Source organism: Chrysochloris asiatica, unplaced genomic scaffold, assembly GCF_000296735.1.
Source record: "Chrysochloris asiatica unplaced genomic scaffold, ChrAsi1.0 scaffold00025, whole genome shotgun sequence".
Lineage (NCBI taxonomy): Eukaryota > Metazoa > Chordata > Mammalia > Afrosoricida > Chrysochloridae > Chrysochloris > Chrysochloris asiatica.
The window spans coordinates 6,951,662-6,973,186 of NW_006408543.1; the positions used below are offsets into that span (position 1 = coordinate 6,951,662).

At 51.6% G+C, this 21,525-nt stretch overlaps 1 protein-coding gene across 1 annotated transcript in view; it reads right to left on the reverse strand.

The window, feature by feature from the left end:
* The window catches only part of SETD3 (SET domain containing 3), a 77,803-nt gene extending 57,170 nt beyond the window's left edge, over positions 1 to 20,633 (reverse strand). The window contains exons 1-3 of the mRNA XM_006839609.1: positions 20,468 to 20,633; positions 3,744 to 3,853; positions 1,570 to 1,662 (exon numbers count right to left, since the gene is read on the reverse strand). Of these exons, the coding sequence (XP_006839672.1) occupies positions 1,570 to 1,662; positions 3,744 to 3,846 (196 nt within the window). The 5' untranslated portion in view covers positions 3,847 to 3,853; positions 20,468 to 20,633. The remainder of the gene's footprint in view (positions 1 to 1,569; positions 1,663 to 3,743; positions 3,854 to 20,467) is intronic.
* Between the last annotated feature and the right edge of the window lie 892 nt (positions 20,634 to 21,525).

Here is a 21,525-nt window from a genome sequence, read left to right on the forward strand (position 1 = left end):
CCACGGCACACAGCCACCACCACCAAGAAGCCATGGTAGTATTATAAGAGATGGGCTGCTAACTGCAAGGTTGGCAGTTCAAATCCACCAGCCGCTCTGTGGCAGAAAGATGAGGCAGTCTGCTACCATAGAGACTGGTAATCTTGGAACCCTACACAGGGTCACGATGAAGCAGAATCGACTTAATGGCAGTGAGTTCTTACCAAGGATCACCAGAAGGGCTCTCTTCCTAGAAGGCCAAGGTGCAATCTCCCACATTCACATCTACTTGAACAAACACCCCACTCCCTACTGAAGACTAAAACTAGCCCCCTCGTACATGTGCAAGTGTAAGAGCGCAAACTGGACACCAGGGCATCCAGCCAGGGCCATGAACAAAGAACAAAGGAGCCTCACCACCGAATCCGACAGAGCAATTTAACTGACTAGAATCCAAGCACAGCAACACAGATACAACACTAAATACAGCATTTTGTACCAAATCATGTATATGATACCAGTTATGTAAAACTTGTAAATATCCACTATCACTATACAGTTTCATGAGGGTAATCCATTCAGTTGAAAAACATTCAGAAAAGAGATAAACACCCTCCATGAAGGAAGAGAGGGAATGCAGTAACAGTGTGAGGTCACTCAACACAATGATGCCCCGGTGGAACACACTCAGCAGACAGACAAACACGCTGTGCTCTGGGTCACTTTGACAGTCAAGAGTCTACGAAGATGTGCTTCCCCCTCTGCAAGGCCGACTCCTCTCGGTGTGCTCTCTGTCTGCCTCCACTGTGGCTCTGCACACCAACGTGTCCTTGCTGTGCTTTACAGAGCAGAAACAACAGGCATCTCCAGTCAGCTTTTCCAAACCCACTCTAGGCTGGTATGAGCAGTCATTAAGATCCCTACTGAGCGGGAAAACAAACAAACAAACCCCAAACCACTGCTGCTACCGGTGAGTGAATGAATCCTGACTCACGAGGATCCTACGTTAGAGACCAGAACTGCTCTGTTCGGCTTTTTTGGGCACAATCTTTATGGAAGCAAAGCTTACTTCTCCAGGCCTTACTTCTGCAACACCACTGAGCTAGTTCAAACCACCAACCTTGAGGTAAGAAGTCAAGCAGAAACCATTTGGAGTTCCCTGTAAAAACACGGCCTAAGAACTACGAGCTCGTGTCCTCCTTAGTCAGAGGGAGTGGGAGTGAATCAGATACACGCTGTAAGACACTAACCGGCTCATATGTGCTTATGTGTTGCTCACACATGTGTTAGGTACTGGCCTAAAGCAAAGACAGCAAGCAAAGAGTCTTCACCAAATATGTATTCCATTAGGTAAAGAAATAAAAGTTGTGTCATTTCAGCCCCAAGATCCAAACTTCATTCCCCGCTCAAGCTCAACGTCTCTACTTCTCCCGAGCAGGTGTGAGCCCAGCCGAGGCGGAGGGGACACTGACTACTGCCTGGCACCTTCCTCTCCCTCTGCAGACAGGCGCCTAGGCCCTCAGAACCTTCCAGAACTAGGCAAAGTCTCCACCTAATGTTATGAGTGCAACACAATTCTAGAAAATGTACCTTTTTGCTTTTTCCGTATTTTCTCAACGAGGGACCGGATCTGCACGTACTCTTCCCATTCCTTCCCTGGGCCGGGGGCAGGGCCGCTGCACTCTAAAACAGAAAAGCTGGGGTACTGAGGCGTAGTAGCTTCCCTCCAGCCTCACCTGCTCCTCTTCAGAAGGACACGCAGCTGGCTGCTGCTGTGGGTTCACAGAGCCGACGTGAGCAGTGGAGCCACGAACAAAATCCTCGGAAGCTGCTCTGGGGCCGCTTATTTAGCTGTGAGCCTGGGACCTGAGTGGGCCTCAGAACACACTTGTACACAGGGACCTCTCAAGAGCTACGCTAAAATGCAAATGTTTCTCTGAAGTCTCTCCGGGATGGTCAGAACGAAGGCAGTATTAACTGTCAACACTTCTTTCTAATCAAGCCCTGTAACCATGGCTCTATAAAGGAGCCAGCTACATTGGCCATAAGGAGAACCCACCCACAAGCGCTCCACATCCACATGGGGGACCCTATAGTCAGCACGCTGGGGGAGCGACAGAGACACGGCTCCAGCTCTGCTAGAAAGGAAGCAGAGACTCTACTTCGGGATGGGCACCCATCTGTCAGTGGTCCTTTCTCTCACCACCAGCTGTGTCAGTTTCAAGAGGCCCCTGCCCTGTGCTGGCTGAACACTCTGCTGACCAACGAAGACTACGTGTGGTAGAAGCAGAGCACTAACTAGGTGGGCACTTACAGACAGCCAGTCACAGCTCTTTCTCTACCAATAAAGGCACTGGGATACAATGGTGAAGAAGCCACAGGCCTGGCCTCAAGCTGCTTACAGGCTGCTCAGTGGGGGAGGCAGGTGACACAAGATGAGTTCAGGCTAGTCTTCCTGGGACACACCAGGTGGCTGCTGCTACTGCAGGAGGAGAAAGCTCAGTTTTGTATGTGGGCTCTGATATTTGTCACAAAGGAGTCGGGCCTGGTGCTGGGCTGCTAACCACAAGGTTGGTGATTCAAATCCACCAACCACTCCTTGGAAACCCAATACAGGGTTACTATGAGTCAGAACCGATTCAACAGCACTTAACAACAACACTTGTCACACAGGGGTCTTGGTGTGGCACTACAGGATAAGCGCTGGACTGTTGTGTTGATCACAAGGTCAGAGACGCTATCCAGAGGAACTGTGACTAAACGTCAATCAATATCAGCAGCTCCATAAAGAGCAGAGGATGAGGCCGGCCGGTAAACGGTTAACGGTAAACGGTTAACGGAGGGAGGCCGGGCCCAACTCAAAATCACAACAAATAATCATTACACTAACACACTGAAGCAAAAATTCCTAAGTCTTTCATTTCCTTGATCTCAAAATTCAGTGTGAAAATGGGGGGCGGAGGGGTGAGATTCTTGAATCACTGAGGTTAGGTGTCCCAGTAGGAGAGCAGAGGCGTGTCCACCTCCCTGCAAGGCTCTCTGCACAGAGGCACACGCATGGCCTCGTACACCCGGACACAATCACTCCTGGCATGCGCTTATTCTCTCTGCAGCCTAGAAGGGGTTAAGGTTTGTCCAAGGGCCCATCTCTGAAAAGCAACAGAACCTGTTCGTGCCCATGGGCCTCAAGAGAAGACCATGTTCCAGGCACTGATGCCACTGAAGCTTCACATTCCTTCCTTCCTTCCGGCTCATTAGGAGGGGCAGAGCAGCTGGGGTTCCACAGCCGAGGGAGCGCTCCTCTCTAACCACTCACACAGCTGAGTCTGACCCCACACTGCACACCAGCGATCCGCCACACGTACCCAGGAGTGGAGACGCCCCACCTCACCTCACACCATGATCCATACACACACATACACAGGACTTCAAACTTCACACCATGAAACACACACACACACGACTTCACACCTCACACCATGAAACACACACACACACCCACTTCACACCTCACATCATGAAACACACACACGACTTCACACCTCACACCATGAAACACACACACACGACTTCACACCTCACACCATGAAACCCACACACACACACACACGACTCCACACCTCACACCATGAAACACACACACACGACTCCACACCTCCCACCATGAAACACACACGACTTCACACCTCACACCATGATCCATGATCCACACACACCCATACACACGAAGAGAGGAGAGAGTCCAGCCCCGCCCCCCCACTTACTCTGCAGCAGCTCGCTGGTGAGGTTCAGGATCTCCTTTGGGGACACGGTCGCTGCAGCACCAGTGCCCGATTTCTGAGTTTTCACTCGACTCTTCTTCCCCATTTTCTGACTGTGGAGAGACCAGAAGGAGCAATGGTACGTCATCACCAAAGGACACAATGGGCGAGTAAGATTGGCGCCGCCGCGGCTGGAGGGCTAGTGCTTACCTCGCAGATGCCATAGCCTCAAAGTTCCTTCCAGTAAAGAAAACACAAGTAGCAAATAGTGGTCTCTGGAGGGTCTCAAATGGAAAAAACTAATCTGCTTTACATTCCTTGGAAGAAAAGTTTCCTCCTTTTTAACCAATAAAAGCTTCATTACAAACAAGTCAAACTCTATAATTGTGCTTAAATTACATTTTATTATGTATGCAGAAACACATCGTGGTGTTACAGAGATGAAAACCATGCACATCTGGGTACACGTGTACCACCACACAGGCACAAAGACTGTGTCCTCTCTTTTCTGGGCCCTAAGTGACAGGCCAGACTTCTGGACAGATGACCATTTAGAGTTCAAACAACTCTCAAATCCCTGCATTTTGTTCCAATGGTGATTCCGAGTGTCCAGCCCAGGGTCTCCAGGGAAGTCAACATGAGCCTGGCCCCTGGACCACCAGCAGCCTGGTGTTGTCCAACACATGAGGGACAGTCACAGTGTCCCTCAGAGGATGTGACCTTGTGCCAAGGCTTTCTGAGTGGAGGGGCCACCTCTCAGTGGATCCTGAGCTGCACCCTGAAGAAAGCGAGAGTTCTGGCTGGGTGACAAAAGGCCGGGCGATTCCGACGCAGAAAGCAGAGGAGAAAGCCCAGCCGGCAAGGTCACCTGGAAAAGAGGTGTTGGTCTCTCACCTGAGAACTTCTCATTGAGAAGGGCTTCAACAGGGTACTCTGCAGAATGGAGGAAGTGTCTGGCCAAGCAGCTTCTAGAAGGTTCCATACACTTGTAACAAATCACAACAAGCAGCTCTCCTGGCACCCCTCAGCACCAAGTCCAGCTTTACCACACCCACTGACCCCAGGTGCGCAGGGGTGCACGGCTCAATGTGTCACGTACGGATCTAAGACAGTCTCTTACAAAGAACAAGTGTGACATCACAGTCATCGAGTTGATTCCAGCTCACAGCGACCCTGTATAGGGTTTGAGACTGAACCTTTATGGGAGCAGATTCCAGCGGAGCGGGTGGTGGGCTTGAACTGCTGACCTGAGGCAACCTATCCACAACTTAGCCTACAGTACCAACAAGGCTCTTATTTAGGAGACTTGTATGAGGGCCTTCAAAATGTCCATGGAAATTTTCCGTTGTCTTGTAACTCCATGGCTGCTGGAACCATCTGGAGCCCCCTCGTATCTTCCCTGTGTAGCCAATGTATGAAGTACTATGTCACATACCTGAGAAGTCTTCTTCAGAAGACGAGTGACATATATACACACAGAGGATCCGTTCTTCAGGGAAAGGGGATGGGGAAATGCACGGGAACCTATGCAGCACCCCAGCCATGAGTGCTCGGGGCTGTGGCAGTCGCTACTTCTGGGCTGTTTTCCATTTGCTGGTTCCTGTCTGTCTCAGGACTCTCTTCTCCATGGAGGCATCTGTGTGGGGTGTCCTGGACTTTAACCTGAAATAAACTACAACTCTGATGCATTTCATTCACAAGCAGAAGGGACTGTCCAGAAACACGTCAGTAAGGGGTTTATGGGGCTCCAAGCAATAATGAGCATGAGGGAATCTGTGTTGGGGTGCCACCTGCACTGACGACTCACGGGGCTCCCGATGTCAGCAGCTCGTCCAAGATCACCCCTCAGCCACTCCCTGGCCTTGAGCTCTCCATCTCACTGACACAGTGACAGCAACTATCTTGGACCCAGGGCTTCTCCTCTGTCAAGGGCTGTTGCCTTGTGGGAACTTCCCACTCTGCGAAGCAGGTGCCAGCCTCAGTTCCAGATGACATGCTCAGAGCGGCTTATACTCGTCAGAGAAGGGGCAGAGCTCGTAATGAAGGCGCGTCTGCCTTGCTTGCTGCAACTACTACCCACACTGTCTCCACTTCACAGGTTTGAAAGGCCAAACCCTGGAGGGCATCTGAGGACACCGTGGACATACCTGCCAGGTGGTCACCTGGCACCCACCTGGATTGTTAACGTTCGGCACTGGAGTGTGTCCCTTACATCTCCCACCCCCTCCCCTGCCCCCAACACGTTCTGCTCCAGCAATACCAACCTCCTCTCCTACAGGTACCCACCACCACCCTGTGACCTGTGCAGTAGTACCTCCAGCTCCCCAGGTTCCATCACCTGTAGCCCTGCTCCAGCCAGTTTCTCTTGTAAAGGCCCCCTCTGTACCACTGGAGGGTGAGACTGGTGTCCTCAACATCTTACCCAGAACTTGGCACCCAGCCGGCCCCCTACAGGGTACCAGGCAGAGCTCCGGGGGACGAAGGGGGAGCATCCTCAGATCTGGGCAGTTCTTACAGTTCAGAAAGCTTTCTATCTGCTTACAATCTGTACTTCTGTAACACATCCCGGGGGAACAAAGAGAAAAGGTCTGCACCGCGCTCCCCGTGAGAGAACACAGAAAACCGCAGCTTCTTCAGCCGTCACCTTCTCCTGTGGCCCCTTACAGTCCAACCTGCTCTCAGGACTCCTTCCTTACACAACACTGCTGCCTTTGTTTTTTGTTGTTGTTGCTGTTAAACTGCTGTCGAGTCAATTCCAACCCATAGCGACACTGTCTAGGGTTTCCGAGGAGCAGCTGGTGAGCTTGAACTGCCGACCTTGCAGTTCAAACGGCTTGGCAGTCTGGTGCATTAACCCACAGCACCACACTGCTGCCTTTAGGTAGAGCTAATTCACCATTGCTGTCATTGGCGCTTGGGGTAGAAAGACAACCGAGCGACAATTCAAAATACATCGGTAATTTAACCTATGGGGTGTCACACACCAGCCACCCCCACGCCCCCCTGTACACGTCCTTGTTCCTGTCCTTCCTTGTACTTGTTCCAGGAAGGGCCGTTATCTCGCCTGCTCCTGAACGTCACGAGTGGAATTACACAGACGGGCATTGAGGCTTCCTTCACTGGGAGGATAATGCCCAGCCTCCCCAGCTCTGTCCATTATGTCTGTTGGCTTTCTCCTTCTCAACCTCCTTCAATATCAGTTCTGCATATTTGCTCCTGTTCTCTACATTTTCTGGAATTTACCTAGCATCAGCCCACCCCTCTTGTTGTTCCTGGCAAAAATTCTCAGAAACTTTTAAAGCTCAGCTCAAATGTCCTTAAGTCCCTGAGGGGAAATTCTAGGCTCCATACTCCAGGGAAGACTGGATCAAATTCAAGGTCAGCACGGCTGCTCTGGCTGCTACAGGGCCAGGGGAGATAGGAAGAGCTTTCCACACAGGTAAGCAGCTCCTTCCTGTCATCTGCTGGAACACCCCTCAGGGCTAACACAGAGCACACGCCTAGCCCTGAACTGGAAGGTTCTGGAAGTCCAGCTAACTCTTCAGGCTCGGGGTCGTCAGCGTCTGTCTCTGGATGTGAGGTGGACAGCACTCATCCATCTGCCAGTCCTGTGACATCCCTGACTGGGGGATGGGAGGCACATGCAGACAGAAGCCCTACATCTACTTGTGATCACATGGAGCACGATGTGCCTTCCCCAGGCTCCTCCCCACAGATGCCAGCCCCGTCTCCACTGTCTCCTCCATGATCCCGCGGTCTAGGCGCCCTGATTCCTGGAGACAGAGACCTCTTCCTGAAGTCTGTGCCGATGCCCCTGCCTCACTGACCAGCCTGCACAGCTCCTGGCCCTAGGGCCTCCCCCATGACAGTCCCACTGTTCAAGTGCCCACTGTCTCTGCTGTGGTGTACAGAAAGCCACATCTTCCATCTTTGTATGATGAGTAGGGCCTAGCAGGAGCTCCGGGAGCACTGTGGATGAAGCATTGAACTGCTAAACAAAGGCCGGTGGTTCAAACCCACCAGCTGCTCCTTGGGAGAAACATGTGGCCATCTGCTTCCTTAAAGAGTGTCGTCTTGGAAACCCTGTGGGGCAGTCCTACTTTGCCTTAGAGGATCATCAGGAGTCAGCACTGGGTTAGAGGGTCGAGTCCAGGGCTCTGGACACAGGACATGGCCACCTACCTACTGAATGAAGGAAAGACTCTGGCTGTCACTTGCGTTTGTTGTTGTTGTTGTTGTGCGCCATGGAGTCGGTTCTGACTCATAGCGACCCTACACAGAGTTTCCAAACCTGTACATCTCTACAGGAGCAGAAAGTCTCATCTTTCTTGCGTGGAGCAACTGATAGTTTCAAACTGCCGTCCTTGTGGTTAGCAGCCCAACTCGTAACCACTACGCTACCAGAGCTCCTCGTGGACAGGGTCTATTGTCTACCACGGGCTCTGTACCAAGGAGTATGTTATTCTGCTAGGCATCAAGCATTTGTCAAATAGGAGCCATCTGCTAAGTATTCAGCTATTCTACTGAAATACTAAGAGAATTCTAAAAAGCAAAACCTAACCATACATGTGAAAGCAAGTCAAGCAATCACAGTCCATTTCTGGGTTCATCTCACAACCACACAAAGGCCCAGAGCCCAGGGCAAGCTGAGCTCGGCAGCACTGTGGCCTCCCAGACAAACAGCTCATGGAGGACGGCAGTGATGACAGCCAGACGTCAGGGGTTACAGGGTGCTAAAACTTGGCTGTATAAGTCCACAGGTGCTAAGCAGAGGGCCCCTGGCTTCAGACTGGGCCCACGCTGACCTACACACGGTCGACCGTGGCAGAGGGTACAAAAGTCAGGGAAAGCCGAGCCTGTGGTCTCAGGGACGAGGCCCGTGGTGTAGTGGGGTCCTCCACACGAGGTTGGGGACAACGTGGCTCGCGGTGTAGCGGGGTCTTCCAAACGAGGTTGGGGACAACGAGGCCCGCGGTGCAGCAGGGTACTCCACACAAGGCTGGGGACAACATGGCCTGCGGTATAGCGGGGTACTCCACACGAGGCAGGAGACGAGGCCTGCGGTGCAGTGGGGTACTCCACACGAGGCTGGGGTCAACGTGGCCTGCAGTGTAGCGGGTCCTCCACACGAGGTTGGGGACAACGAGGCCCACGGTGCAGCAGGTTATCCACAAGAGGTTGGGGACAACGAGGCCCACGGTGCAGCAGGTTACTCCACACGAGGCTGGGGACAACGAGGCCCACGGTGCAGCGGGGTACTCCACACGAAGTTGGGGACAACGAGGCCCGCGGTGCAGCGGCGTCCTCCACACGAAGTTGGGGACAACGAGGCCCACGGTGCAGCGGGGTCCTCCACACAAGGCTGGGGACAACGAGACCCACAGTGTAGCGGGGTACTCCACACGAGGCTGGGGACAACGTGGCTCGCGGTGTAGCGGGGTCTTCCACATGAGGTTGGGGACAACGAGGCCCGCGGTATAGCGGGGTACTGCACACGAGGCTGGGGACAACGAGACCCACAGTGTAGCGGGGTCCTCCACACGAGGCTGTAGGACCAAGGCTATGGTGGGGTCAGTTTGCTGGAGATGGCTCTTTTATAGTATCTTTGTGACTCTCACCCAATGCTTGGGACCATGCAAATAGGGCGCGCAGGGTTTCATCGACTTGGTCATTCGTCTGGGTTTAAAATGAGCCATCTCAGAAACTAAACCAGGGAATCTCATGATCAATGAGAATGTCCACGAGTGGAGCACGTCTCTGCGATTCCGAGGTCTCTGCTTGGAGAAGCGGCAGCACACTGAGACAGAGGGCTTCCTAGTCCATGGACCCAGTGAGTACACTGGGCAAGAAGCTGCCTTACAGAATGGGGTTCCCTTGGGCTATTTATCCACAGGGATAGGGAGACAGATATAACATGTGTCTGAGCAGGCCGAGAGAGGCCCTCCTGAGCAGCTCACTGCAGAACCCTGCGCTGTCTCTGATCCCGTCTGAGTTCTGTGTGGCCACTGGAGGGTTATAAACCCAGCAGACAAGTAGAATGCCGTGGGAGGGACGGTAGGTGTCAGATTGGATCAAGAAGGGTGTCGGGTGGAAGCATGTCTGACTCTGCCTCAGAGGGATTCAGCCTTGAGTGACATGAGGTTTGATTCTCCTTCTCCCTGGGAAAGTCGGAGGAGGTCAGACTTTTGCAGATTCACACCTAAAATCAAACCCCAAACCTACCAGTGCCAGTGAATTCATTCCGACTTAGGACTGGCTCTGTAGTGCTGAGCAGAACTGCCCCATAGGGTTTCAGAGACTGCAGAGTGGCTGGTGGGTTTGAACCACTGACCCAGGAGTAAGCAGTCCAATGCTTAACATGCTGCACTACTAGGGTAGTGCAATGCTTAACAGCTGCACTCTAGTGCTGCTGCATCAGAAATACCCCAAGCGGATGGCTTTAGTAACAGAAATGCAGAGTGCCAGTGGCGGAGAAAGGCAGTCCTCTCCTTCTGCCTCTCCAAGATCAGCATCCCTGGAGAGCTGTGGGCCTTGGCTTCAATCTTCCTTCCACCATCTTCTAGGAGTTTCACAGGGAGGGGTCCCAGGGCTAAGGACACCCTCCACTTCCAGCTCAGCTTTCTTGGTGGTAGTGGGTCCCCTCCTCTCTGCTCACTTCTCTATCCTTTTACATCTCAAGAGACTGGCTCAGGATGCAACCCAATCATGCAGATAGCATCGACCTCATTCACATCACAGGAGGATTTACAAGGAAGGATAATTAGACCAGCTCAGTGCTGGTCACGCTGGATCACAGTCATGGCGAAGGCGAGGACTGCTAACCCACTGAGAACCCCAGCCCAGCCAAGCTAACACAAAACCCTATCACAGCATCTTAGCCCACCCCCGTCAAGATGTCTGGACAACCCGTATGATGCGTAAGGAAAGAACTAAACATAGGAGCAAAGAAAAAGGCATAACGACAGAATGCCTCAACATCCAGAGTCCTGTTGAGGGGGCGTTACTGCTTCCACATGGATGGGTTCTCCTCAGTGCGCTCTCTCCCTGCCTTTCTCAGCTAGCAAGAAAGACCTGGGCCTGCAGTCTCCCCAGCTTCATGGACACCAAGGAGTTACCTGCCCGGTTTACTGAGGAACCCTTTCCATTGTTGTTGTGTTGTGCTGTGGAGTCGGTTCTGACTCATAGCGACCCTGTACAGGGTTTCCGAGGCTGTAAATCTTTATGGGAACAGAGAGCCTCATCTTTCTCCTGAGGAACGGCTGGTAGTTTCGAACTGCTGACCTTCAGCTTTGCAGCCCGATTCGTAACCACTACGCTACCAGAGTTCCTTCCTTTTCATTGTAATCCCAGCTGAATTTAGGGGCTATATTCCAAGTGTCAACAAATGAAACTAACAGATACACTGAACACCCTGAGCACTCTCCATGATGAATAACTAGACCACATACTTAGAAATCCATCCAGTTCCTTAAAAAAAAACACTTGTATTCAGTATCTACTTCAAATATTTGTATTGTAAAAACATAAATATGTGTTAAGTTAAACACACACTCTCTCAAGTTAAATTCCAAATAGGAGCCAGAAGGTACAATGCGAAAAGATCTTTTTCCCCTACAGGTTTGGTGGAAATCAGGGATAATTTGCAAGTACTTTATGGAATCATTTTAGGGGACACCTCCTGCCCACCAAAAGGGATTTAAATAAGATTTAAGACATGAGGAAATATACAGAGAAGCCACACAGGTCTAACAGAATTACAGCAGTTATTCCAAAGCAGGGGCACCTGAAACGGAGCAGTGAGCTAAGGGTTTCAGACATGCGCACTTCTTCACCATAAAGATCACTTTAAAATGTTCAAAGTCTCAAAAAGACTGGGTCTTAAAAGCTTGCGAGCGGCCAACTAAGAAACAACCATTGGTCTCCTCCTGTTCAGAGCCAACAAGAGGTTCAAGGAAGGCGTCTAAAGGACTGATGGACTAGACGGACCACAGCCTGAGACCAGAGGAGTTAGGTAGATGGTGTCCGCCTACTACCACCGACCACTCAGATTCAGGTGACAATAAAAGCAACTGGACAGAGGGGGAGAAAACCATACAACAAAGTTCAGAATCATAAAGGGGAAAGCCTCACTAGTCTGACAGAGACTGGCAGGACCCCTAACACTGTGGCCCTTAGACACCCTGCAAACTGGGAACTGAACCCACCCCTGGGAATCAACTTTTCACCTAACAACAGAGTCCTATAAAGTGAACAATAGTACCCTGAGAAGCAGGCTCCTCAAAACCACTAACTAACCAAACAGGACTGGGAGCGCAGCATTTCCCCCAAAACAAACTTTAGAAGGCAGCAAGAGGCAAGAAAGATGGGTGCTTGGAAAAGGGGATCTCAGCTAGGAAGGGGAGAGTGCTACATTACTTTAGGAGGAGTGTAACCAATGTTGAGATGGACAATGTGTACATATTGCTGACTGGAAACTAACACGCTCTGTAAACTTCCACTCAAAACCCAATACAACATTAAAAACCATTGGCTGCTAAAACCTCCTGAATATCTCACCAAGTTCCTCACCAGTCACCCAAGCACTGAGGGAGACTTCAGAGACTGGCTCGACCATCTACACTGGGAGGCATCGGTGAGCCAGAACTACTCTCAGCCAATCAAGTGGCTTTTTAACATGAAATCTGTATTCCCCAACGATAAGACAAAGCACATTTAGGAGCCTTGACTAGTGGGGGGCATGGGTCACTGGATATTGGAAAAAAACATTTCTATAGAGTATTGCGTACACACCAACACACAAAGGACTCCGCTGCATTTTCCCCACAAAATTCTACATAGAATGGGTGCTTCTAAACAGTGATGGAAAAAAGGAATTAAAGAGATCGTACAATTTTTCCACAAACGTTTTGAAGCCCCCTAGTATTGGTAATTTTCTCGAGTTCCCCCTGAAAAACGTTGCTGTCAATTACATACACACAGAATCAACAGATTTGATTATACTTATTTGGCAATTTACCCAGGCAGCCTTGGCACAGATGCAACAGCTGGCTTCCCACGTGTCCCTACAGATGAGGGGGCTTCAAAAAGTTCATAGAACAATGGAATGAAAAGACGATGGAATTTTTCCACGAACTTCTTGAGGCTCCTTCCTACATGAATATAAGTGAGGTCATGTCTTCAGAGCCCATGGTGTCAATTTGAACCCACCTAAAAGCAACGTGGAAGAAAAACCTGGCGGTCTGCTTCTGAAAGGCCACAGCTGGAAAACCCTGTGGAGCACAAGTGGACTCTGTGGGATTTTTGGTGGTTTGTTTTTAATTAAGATGTACCTTGCTTTCCACATTTAAAAAAAAAAATATTTCTCCACTAACTTACATAATAATTCTTGAGATGTTTAAACCATGTCTGATTGATTTTTCAATACACAACAGTTTTCAGTTTTAACTGCTGTTGGATTAAGTTGTAAATATACTTCAAACATGAGACTCCATTTAAGGGAACTTGTACACGCACACACAACTTTCATGCGATATCATGAATAGTCATTTCCTACGTCTTTCTGAAAGAGATCATGAAGTGTACAGCCGGTCAAGAAGTGACCTCCCAGCCACAACCCACAGCCCTGACCTTAGGGTTCTGGGTTCTAGATTCTAAACTTGTCAATGACCTGGACTGGAAGAGATCTTTGAGGTTATCGAAGTTTGCCCTCGGACACCTGCAGTACTGCTGTAGGATCAGCACTGGACCGCGAACCATCCAGTCGGCAGTTCAAACCCACCAGCTGCTCCTCAGAAACCCTATACAGGGTCAACCATGAGTTGGAATTGACTGGACAGGACTAACAACCAGTTTACCTTCAGCCCTGCTTGGTTCCAACTCACAGCGACCCCAAGTTCAGCTCATGGCAATGCTGCCCGGTTCTGTGCCAGCCTCACAACGGTGGCTATGTCTGACCTCATGACTGCAGCCGCGTGCCAGTGAAAGCCATGTCACCGAGCACCATGTGAGAAGGAGCCCCCAAGGGTGCAGTGGTTAAGCACTAGGTTGCTAACCAAAAGGTCAGCGGTTCAAGCCCCCCAGCGGCTCTATGGGAGAAAGATGCGGCAGCCTGCTTCCCTACAGATGATGGCCTCGGAAGGCCTCAGGGGCAGTTCTCCTCTGACCCACAGGCTTGCTCGACGTGGGAACTGACTGGTGGGCAGTGAGCAGAGTTACTTGGCAGTTATGGCTAGCAGAGAGCTTGGCTGCCCACTGCCTGACTCAAGCCTGTCCACCCAAGAATCAGGCAGACAGAGCACATTAGCCCTCTTAAAGCTGCTCAGCGGCAATGGGGAGCCCCCCTTCAGTGACCCACTCCAGCCCTTCACTGCTGGTGGGTGTGTCACCCGCTTTGACCCTGCCGTGCTGTGCCTTTAAAAGACAAATGGTCACTCCTCCAATTTGTGGAAGCCAACTTTCAGATCCTGCCCTGCCCTGCCCTGCCCTGCCCCGCCCCGCCCCGCAAAGTCTTCCAAGCTCAGCACAGCCCTCACGATGAAATTCTCGAACATGAACGGGCCCACTCAGGAATACAGTGCGCTTCACAGAGCATGTTTTCAATGACTAGCAGTGCTCTCAAGATGCGCTAGGAGATGGGACGCAGGTCAGTGGGGCCCAGTGCAAAGGGCTTTTACTAACATGGCCCAATACCAGAGGCAGCGGTCCCTCGGCAGTGCATGCATCTTGGGTATGTCATCTGAAATGCGGAGACAGAAGAATGGGGCATGGAGCCACGACCTACAGGGTAAGTGAGGAAGCAAATAACCTTACTGCTGCCCGAATGGACTGTGAGCAAACAAGATGATACTGGTGACTGCTGTGGCGCAGACACTGGCGCTAGATCGGGACCGGAGTGACTACAGAGACGACAGGCTAGTTCTCAGGGATCACCAGGCCTTTCCTCATAGTCTGCCTCAGTCTGGAAACTCCAATGAAATCTGTCCAGCATCCTAGCCACATGCCACCCACGTGGGAGTCAAACCAGGGTCTCATGCATGAAAAGTGGGAAGTTTACCAACACTCCTTGTAAACCCGAGAGGCTACTCAACATCCAACAAGCCTGAGAGTTCCTGAACCTGGCTGCAAGCACTCACGCCAATGGCCGGGCTCTTTGTTTCCGGGTCCGTCCCAGGCCTTCAGTCCTGGGGCAGCCGAGCAGCGTGATCACCTTCGTCTGGGTGCTGACTACGTACGGGGAGTGGAGGAGAGCAGTCCACACACTAGGTCAGACAGGTCTAAGGATGCCTGCTCTACACCTCCAGGGGCTAATGCAGCTACCCAACACTTGGGGGGAGGCACAGCCTCACCAGCACACAGCAATGACAAAGTTTACTGGCACTCGAAAGTACTTCATTCCTTTTCAGCTCAAAATTACCCACTTACGAAGGCTCTGAAAAACAATTCTCTCTCACAGTAATGACTGTACTAAAGGAAAGGTCTTATCTCCTTGGTCTTTAAAAATTACAGAGTTCTTTTGCCGGCTGCGTTCAGATATGCTCAAAAGAATGCTCTGGCTACATTGGGGACATGTAGCAAAACCTCCAAACGAGCTCCCACGCAATCCCACACACCCTACAGATTCCAACAAGGCTGCCTGGCTGGGTCAGAAAACTACACAAACCACTGAGGTGACTGTGACATGTTCCAGCGTTAAACTGTTACCGTCAATCAGTGACCAACTTTACTGGTCACTGGTAAACAGTTTTGTGGACCATCCCTCCTGGTTAATGAGTATAAATGAATTCTTACTTTCTGGTGTTGCTCTGTGGGTTAATGCGCCAGACTACAAAGTCATTTAACGGCAAGGTCAGTGGTTCAAGCTCACCAGCTGCTCCTCGGAAACCCCATACAGGGTCGCTGTGGGTCGGGATCGACTCGACGGTACTTCACAACAACAACAACAAGAGAAAACTGATACCACGGAAGGGCCATTTCCATTTTCTGAGGCTGGCATCTTAAAACCACTCAGTCTAAGAATCCTGACATGCTCAGATGACTTCTCCTTAACAAAAAGTGCAAAGGGAAACTCAGGATTGTTACTATCCACTTTCACTGAGTTGATTCCTACTAAACGGCCACCCAGTCCAAGGTTGTCAATTTTTACGGGAGCAGAAAGTCTCATCTTTCTCTCATGGAGCGATTGGTGGGTTTCAATGGCTGACCTCGTGGTTGACAGTCCAGTGTTTATCCTACAACACCAACAAGGCTCCTTTCAGGATTGTTAATAAGTAAAACAAAAACAAACCAACCCACGGAGATGCAGTCATTCTGACCCATGGCCACTCTAAAGGGCTTCTGAGGCTGCAAATCTCAAAATGGGAACAGACAGCCTCATCTGGTCTTCCAAGGAGTGGCTGATGGATTTGAACCACCAACTTTGGGGATAGTAGCCCAAGACCTAATCCACAGCACCACCAGGACTCCTTAAGAACCTAAAATACTACATAATTAGTTAAGAATTCTAAGCATCTCCCTGGTATCCATACACTTCCAGGCACTTTTCAGTCATTCTACAAAGTTGTTAGTATGTTTCTTCATACTGTGCTCCCAGGCCTTTCCCCACCTCCCCACTGCGGATGTAAACGGCCCGGATGTTCTGTACACCATGTCGGCACACAGTCTCATACTCCACTGTCTTTCAAAAACGTGATGCAAGTCTTCCACCGCTAATCAAGAATGCTTGGACTTAGATTGATTACCCGTTAGCTTCTTGGAAAGTACTTAAAGAAAAGGTTGCACAGTCTTCCCTTTGGTGTTTGAACTTTACCGTGATTTCAGAATCACTCTCCTTCCACTCAGTTACGTCAGTGGGAAAATGTTAACGCCTGTAACGGCACGTCCTCTTGGTTCAGGTTTATTTGCAAAATCTAAATAGGATCTAAGCAGCTACTAGCTGGCCTGAGTTAACAGGTGAAGTTAACAGCATAAAGCTCGGAGGGGTTCTCATCTTGCAGAGTTTGCAAATTCCAACCTTCTCCCCATATGACTATATTACATGTGACTAATGAACTCTCTGGTAGCCTAGTGGCTTACATGTTGGGCTGCTAACCACGAGGTCAGCAGTTTGAATCTACCAGCTGCTCCTCAAAAGAACGAGACGGCTTTCTGCTCCTGTAAAGATTTATAGCCTCAGAAACCCTACACAGGGGTCACTGAGTGAAAACCAACTCCACAGTACAATGCCACCACCACCCTTTATGTGGCTCAAAAACAAAAACACACCATATAAAAACTTACCGTATGCATGTTAATAGAAATATATTTTACTATGAAAATAAACATGTAAACTAGTTCTATTTGCAGATCAAAATATTAAATATCTCCAATCTTATGAACAGAAAAAGTGAGAGAGGACAGAAGTACATCTAATCAATGTACAGAAATCTGTTTTGCAAAGTCAGGTTTCTTGTAAAAGTTACAAAGTAAAAACTTGCGTAGAAAAACTTGAAGCCAGGATCTTTTGTTTTCCATTCCTCACTACTTAACAGTGGCCTACAATGGCTTGACACCCGAGATCGAAGTTTCCAGAACTGCCGCAAAGAGGAAAAGGATACAAGATACTCTTCCCCAAATAAAAATAGTCTTCCCCAACTGAAAAATGGGCACATACAGAATGCTAGCTAATTGAAAAAACAAATCACTGAGCACAAAGATGCAGAAACTATTCTGCTAAAAATATTTACTATCATTTGCTGTAAAGTGCCATCAAGTCGGTTCCTACTCAAAGTGATCCTGTATAGAGTTTCCAAGGAGGAGCTGGTAGGTTTGAACTGCCGAGCCTGTGGGTCAATCCTGTGCTGGTCCTACAGCGCCACACCAAGAATTTTAACCCTAGAAATACCAAACTGACTGCCATCAAGTCAGTTCTGACTCAGGGAGACCCCACATGTGTCGCAGTAAAACTACACACACCTCATCGAGTTTGTGATAGCTCTGACATAACAGAAGGAGATCACCACACCTTTCTTCCACGGTACTCAACGATTCCCAGTACTAAATGATTTCAGAGTCGTGCTGTGGCACTGTAGGATAAGCACTGGACTGCTAACCAACAAGGCAGGCACTTCAAACCCACCAGCCACTCTCGGGAACCCCACACAGAGTTGGAACCAACTCAAGGGCACACAACAAGAAAACAAATGGTTTCTCATCCTCTTCGTTGTTGTTGTTGTTATGTGCTGTGGAGTCGGTTCCGACTCATAGTGACCCTGTACAGGATTTCTGAGCCTGTAAATCTTTACGGGAGCAGAAAGTCTCCTCTTTCTCCCATGGAACAGCTGGTAATTTTGAACTGCTGACCTTGAGGTTCACAGCCCAATTGGTAACCACTACGCTACCAGGGGAACAAAACTGTCCCCCATTTCCAGTACTTCTATCCCAGGAGATAGAACAAGCAGCATGCACAGCCGTCAGGGGACAGGCAAACAGTCCTCCCAATGAAGACAATCATCAAGCAACATACAAAAGAGAGGGCAGTCTTGTCAGTTCTGTTCCTAGAAGTTACTTCAGATTAATGAATGACAGTAAGGAGGAGACCCCCAAAACACATTTTGAGGCTTAGAAAGCAATGGAATTCAGAGCAATTCTAAGTTACAGGTAGATTTTTTTATGTTGTTGGTGTCTTTGCTTCCTTACGACCCTACAGGACAAAGCAGAACTCCACCAGAGGGTCTCCTTTCTGGGAGCACAGTACAGGGGGTTTTCTCCCAAAGCAGGACAGGTGGGTTCAAAAGGCCGGGCGATCTCACAGTGAGCAGGCAAGTCCTTAACCATGGCACAACCAGGGCCCTTGCATTTTTACACACACAAATGCTTTTTGACAGAAATTGCCCCGGCACAGACCACTCTACCTCCAGGGTTTTGGTGGTTCTCTCCTAGGTACTGAGGGAGAGACGTTCCAAGCAGAGCTTTCAAAACAAAAACCTTTTTCCAAAGGTTAGACTTCAGAAACAAAAAAACCCGTGAGACCCCCCTTCCTATTCTTCTCGTTCTCCAGTGGCTTCTAAAGCCCAGGTTACATCACGTGGTCTAAAGGTCCAGCTGCATGGGCACTGCTTCTCCACTGCCCTCCTCACTGAAGTGACCGCAAAGAACTTTCTACAACACGTGCCGGAAGCCGGGCCTCACCTCTAAGTCCAACATCCATGGCTCCCAGTCCAAGAGTGCACCAGAGGCCAGAGCCCTGCAAAACCGACTGGAAACAGCACCCACTTCTACTCTCAAAGACCAGTTTCCTTTCAGATATTCACTGAAAAGTCTTGAAGGCCTGGGCTGAAGGAGTGAAGGAGGGCCAGACAGGAAAGGGGAGCAGCAGGAAGCTGAGCGCCAGGGTGCTTAGAGTACGAATAAAGAGGTTCTGGAGTTCTTTCAGGGAACCCTGGAGGTACTGTGGGATAAATGCTTGGCTGCTAACCAAAAGATGGGCGGTTCAAACCCACCAGCCGCTCCCTGGTAGAAAGAGATGGCAGTCTGCTTTCTGCATAGATTTCCAAGCTCAGGCACGCTGTGGGGCTGTGCGGCTGTCCTACTGGGGCATTGTGAGTTGTAATCCACCTAACAGAAGTGAGTGGATTTGGGTAGGTCTCCTTGAGAACTCGAGTATGCAAATCTTCTTGGGCCAAGAACTTCACCAAAATGTCATCCACAGCGGCCCCAGGGGCGAATTGGGCCAGACAGGGCTGCCAGTACGCCCGGTTGCCTGCAAACACAGCATCGGTCTCCCACTTCCAGCAAGTCCTGGCAGGTTTTACCGCCCGGAACAAGCCGCTTTTACTTTGCTTTGCTGATACAAATTACTAACACCTCTCCAAGGTTGTCACGGAGCTGTAGGGTCCCATAAACATCAGTGAGGCTCCTTTTGGGGAGTGGGAGGTATCATTTTCCCGCTTTTCCATGGACAGTCCCAAGTTGAGACACACGCATACAGCAGGCCCCCCCCCCCCACTAGCACCGCCACGCTGTGAACAGGAAAGTATCTCAGCAAAAGATGAGGTCTTTGGGGATTGCTAAAGCAAAATCAACCCGTCAGGATACTTCCAAAGTATGCTTTTTGCTTTGGGAACATCACCTGCTGCCTTTAGGAGGAGGAGAAAACACGCTCCCGGGTGGGGGAGAGCTGAAGGCCAGACTCCCGGCCCCCAATTCTCTCCCCAGGAGGCGCGTGGAGGCGGCCAGGCTGCGTGGGAAGGAGGAAGATGACCTACTTCCTCCGGCTGTTGTGATAACTGGAAAGTGAAGCCTAGGTTCAGGGACCGGTCCAATCGCCCTGGGGCACCCGGGCTCCAAGAGAGGAACAGGGCGCAGGTCACATCCCGGCTCCCGGCACCTGAGCTCCAAGAAAAGTAAAGGGCGCAAACCGCAACCGAGCTCGGACCCCCGCGCTCCAAAGGAGAAATATGGGGCAGCCCGCACCGGGGCAACGGGACCCGGGCTCCGAGAGAGGAACCGCACAACCCGCACCCGGGCAGCGGGTGGGGCCAGGAAGGAAGGAAGCGAGAGCCGCGGCAGGCGGGGGCGCCCCCTGCACCTGCTGTCCCCAGAGCTGGGGGCCGCGCCCACGCCTGGCAGGCCGACGGGGCAGGCCGAGCGCGGGCCGTAGCGGCGGCAAACGCGGCCCGCACTCGCAAGGGGCTCAGGCGGGAGAGTAGGGGGCGGCGGGCCGAGCACGCAGGTTCGCTGCCGACACTCACCTGCCTGCTTCCCCTTCGCGCAGCAGCGGCGCCACACTCCTGCCCGAACCCCACCGTCCGCCTCAACCAAGCCCCAGGCGGCGGCGGCGGCGGCGGCGGCCGGACGGGAGGGCGGGACGGCGGCCTGAGACGGCCCTGCCGTCGCGGCCCAACCCCGCTCCGCCCGCCCCCGGGGCCCCGCCCCCAGACCGCCGCCGCCGCCGTTCATTGGCCCAGGATCCCGACGCATGGCGCGTCCCTCCCTTGGCCCCGCCCTCTGTTCGGCCGTTCTTCCGTCCTCTTTCCTCCCCTGCCATTGGCCCGGCGTGTTCCCGGGGGCGGAAAGCGGTCGGCTGAGCCCCCGCCAGCTTCGGTGCCACCATTGGCTGGAATGCGCCAAGGCCCGAGCTGTAATTGGACAACGGGTACGCTGGGCCCTGCCTCTCGCGTCCGAGTTCCGTTAGCATGTTCGGTTGCTCCCGAATCGCTTCCGACTGGGGGCGGGGCCGACGGGATGGCCCTTTTGTAGACTCCTCCCCTGCACGCAGCAACTTCTGACCATTGGGGCGGGGCGAGGAGAGGCGGACACTGACGGCTCTTCCCTATTTTTTTTGGTGGGGGGAGCTCTACTTTCTTCTGATTGGCTAACAGGCCTACTCCATCCCACCCACCCCCCGTCGTTGCTTTTCCGTCGCGAGACGCAGCGCGATGACGTAGACTCCCCGACATTCCTTGTCCAAGATGGCCGCAGTCGGCAAGGAGAGACGTTGCTAAGGGGCTTGCCTGAGGCGAGAGGTAAGTGGCCAGCGGACCCCGGGCAGCACCGCCCACCTCCCGCAGCCCTGGAGGCCGGAGGAGGGAGTGATCGACCGGCGGAGTCTGTCTCCCTGAATTCCGCCTCCCTCCGCGGCCCCCGGTGCAAGTTAGCGGGCGACACGGGGTACGGGGCGGGCTCTAAGGGAGGAGCAGGGGGAAGTCCAGCCGGACACTGGAGCCGTTAACGCCCCTTACCGCGAGGGGCGGCCGGGATCCCGGGGCTTCGCGGCGCCCGCTGTCCATTTCGTTCCTGTGATCTCGGC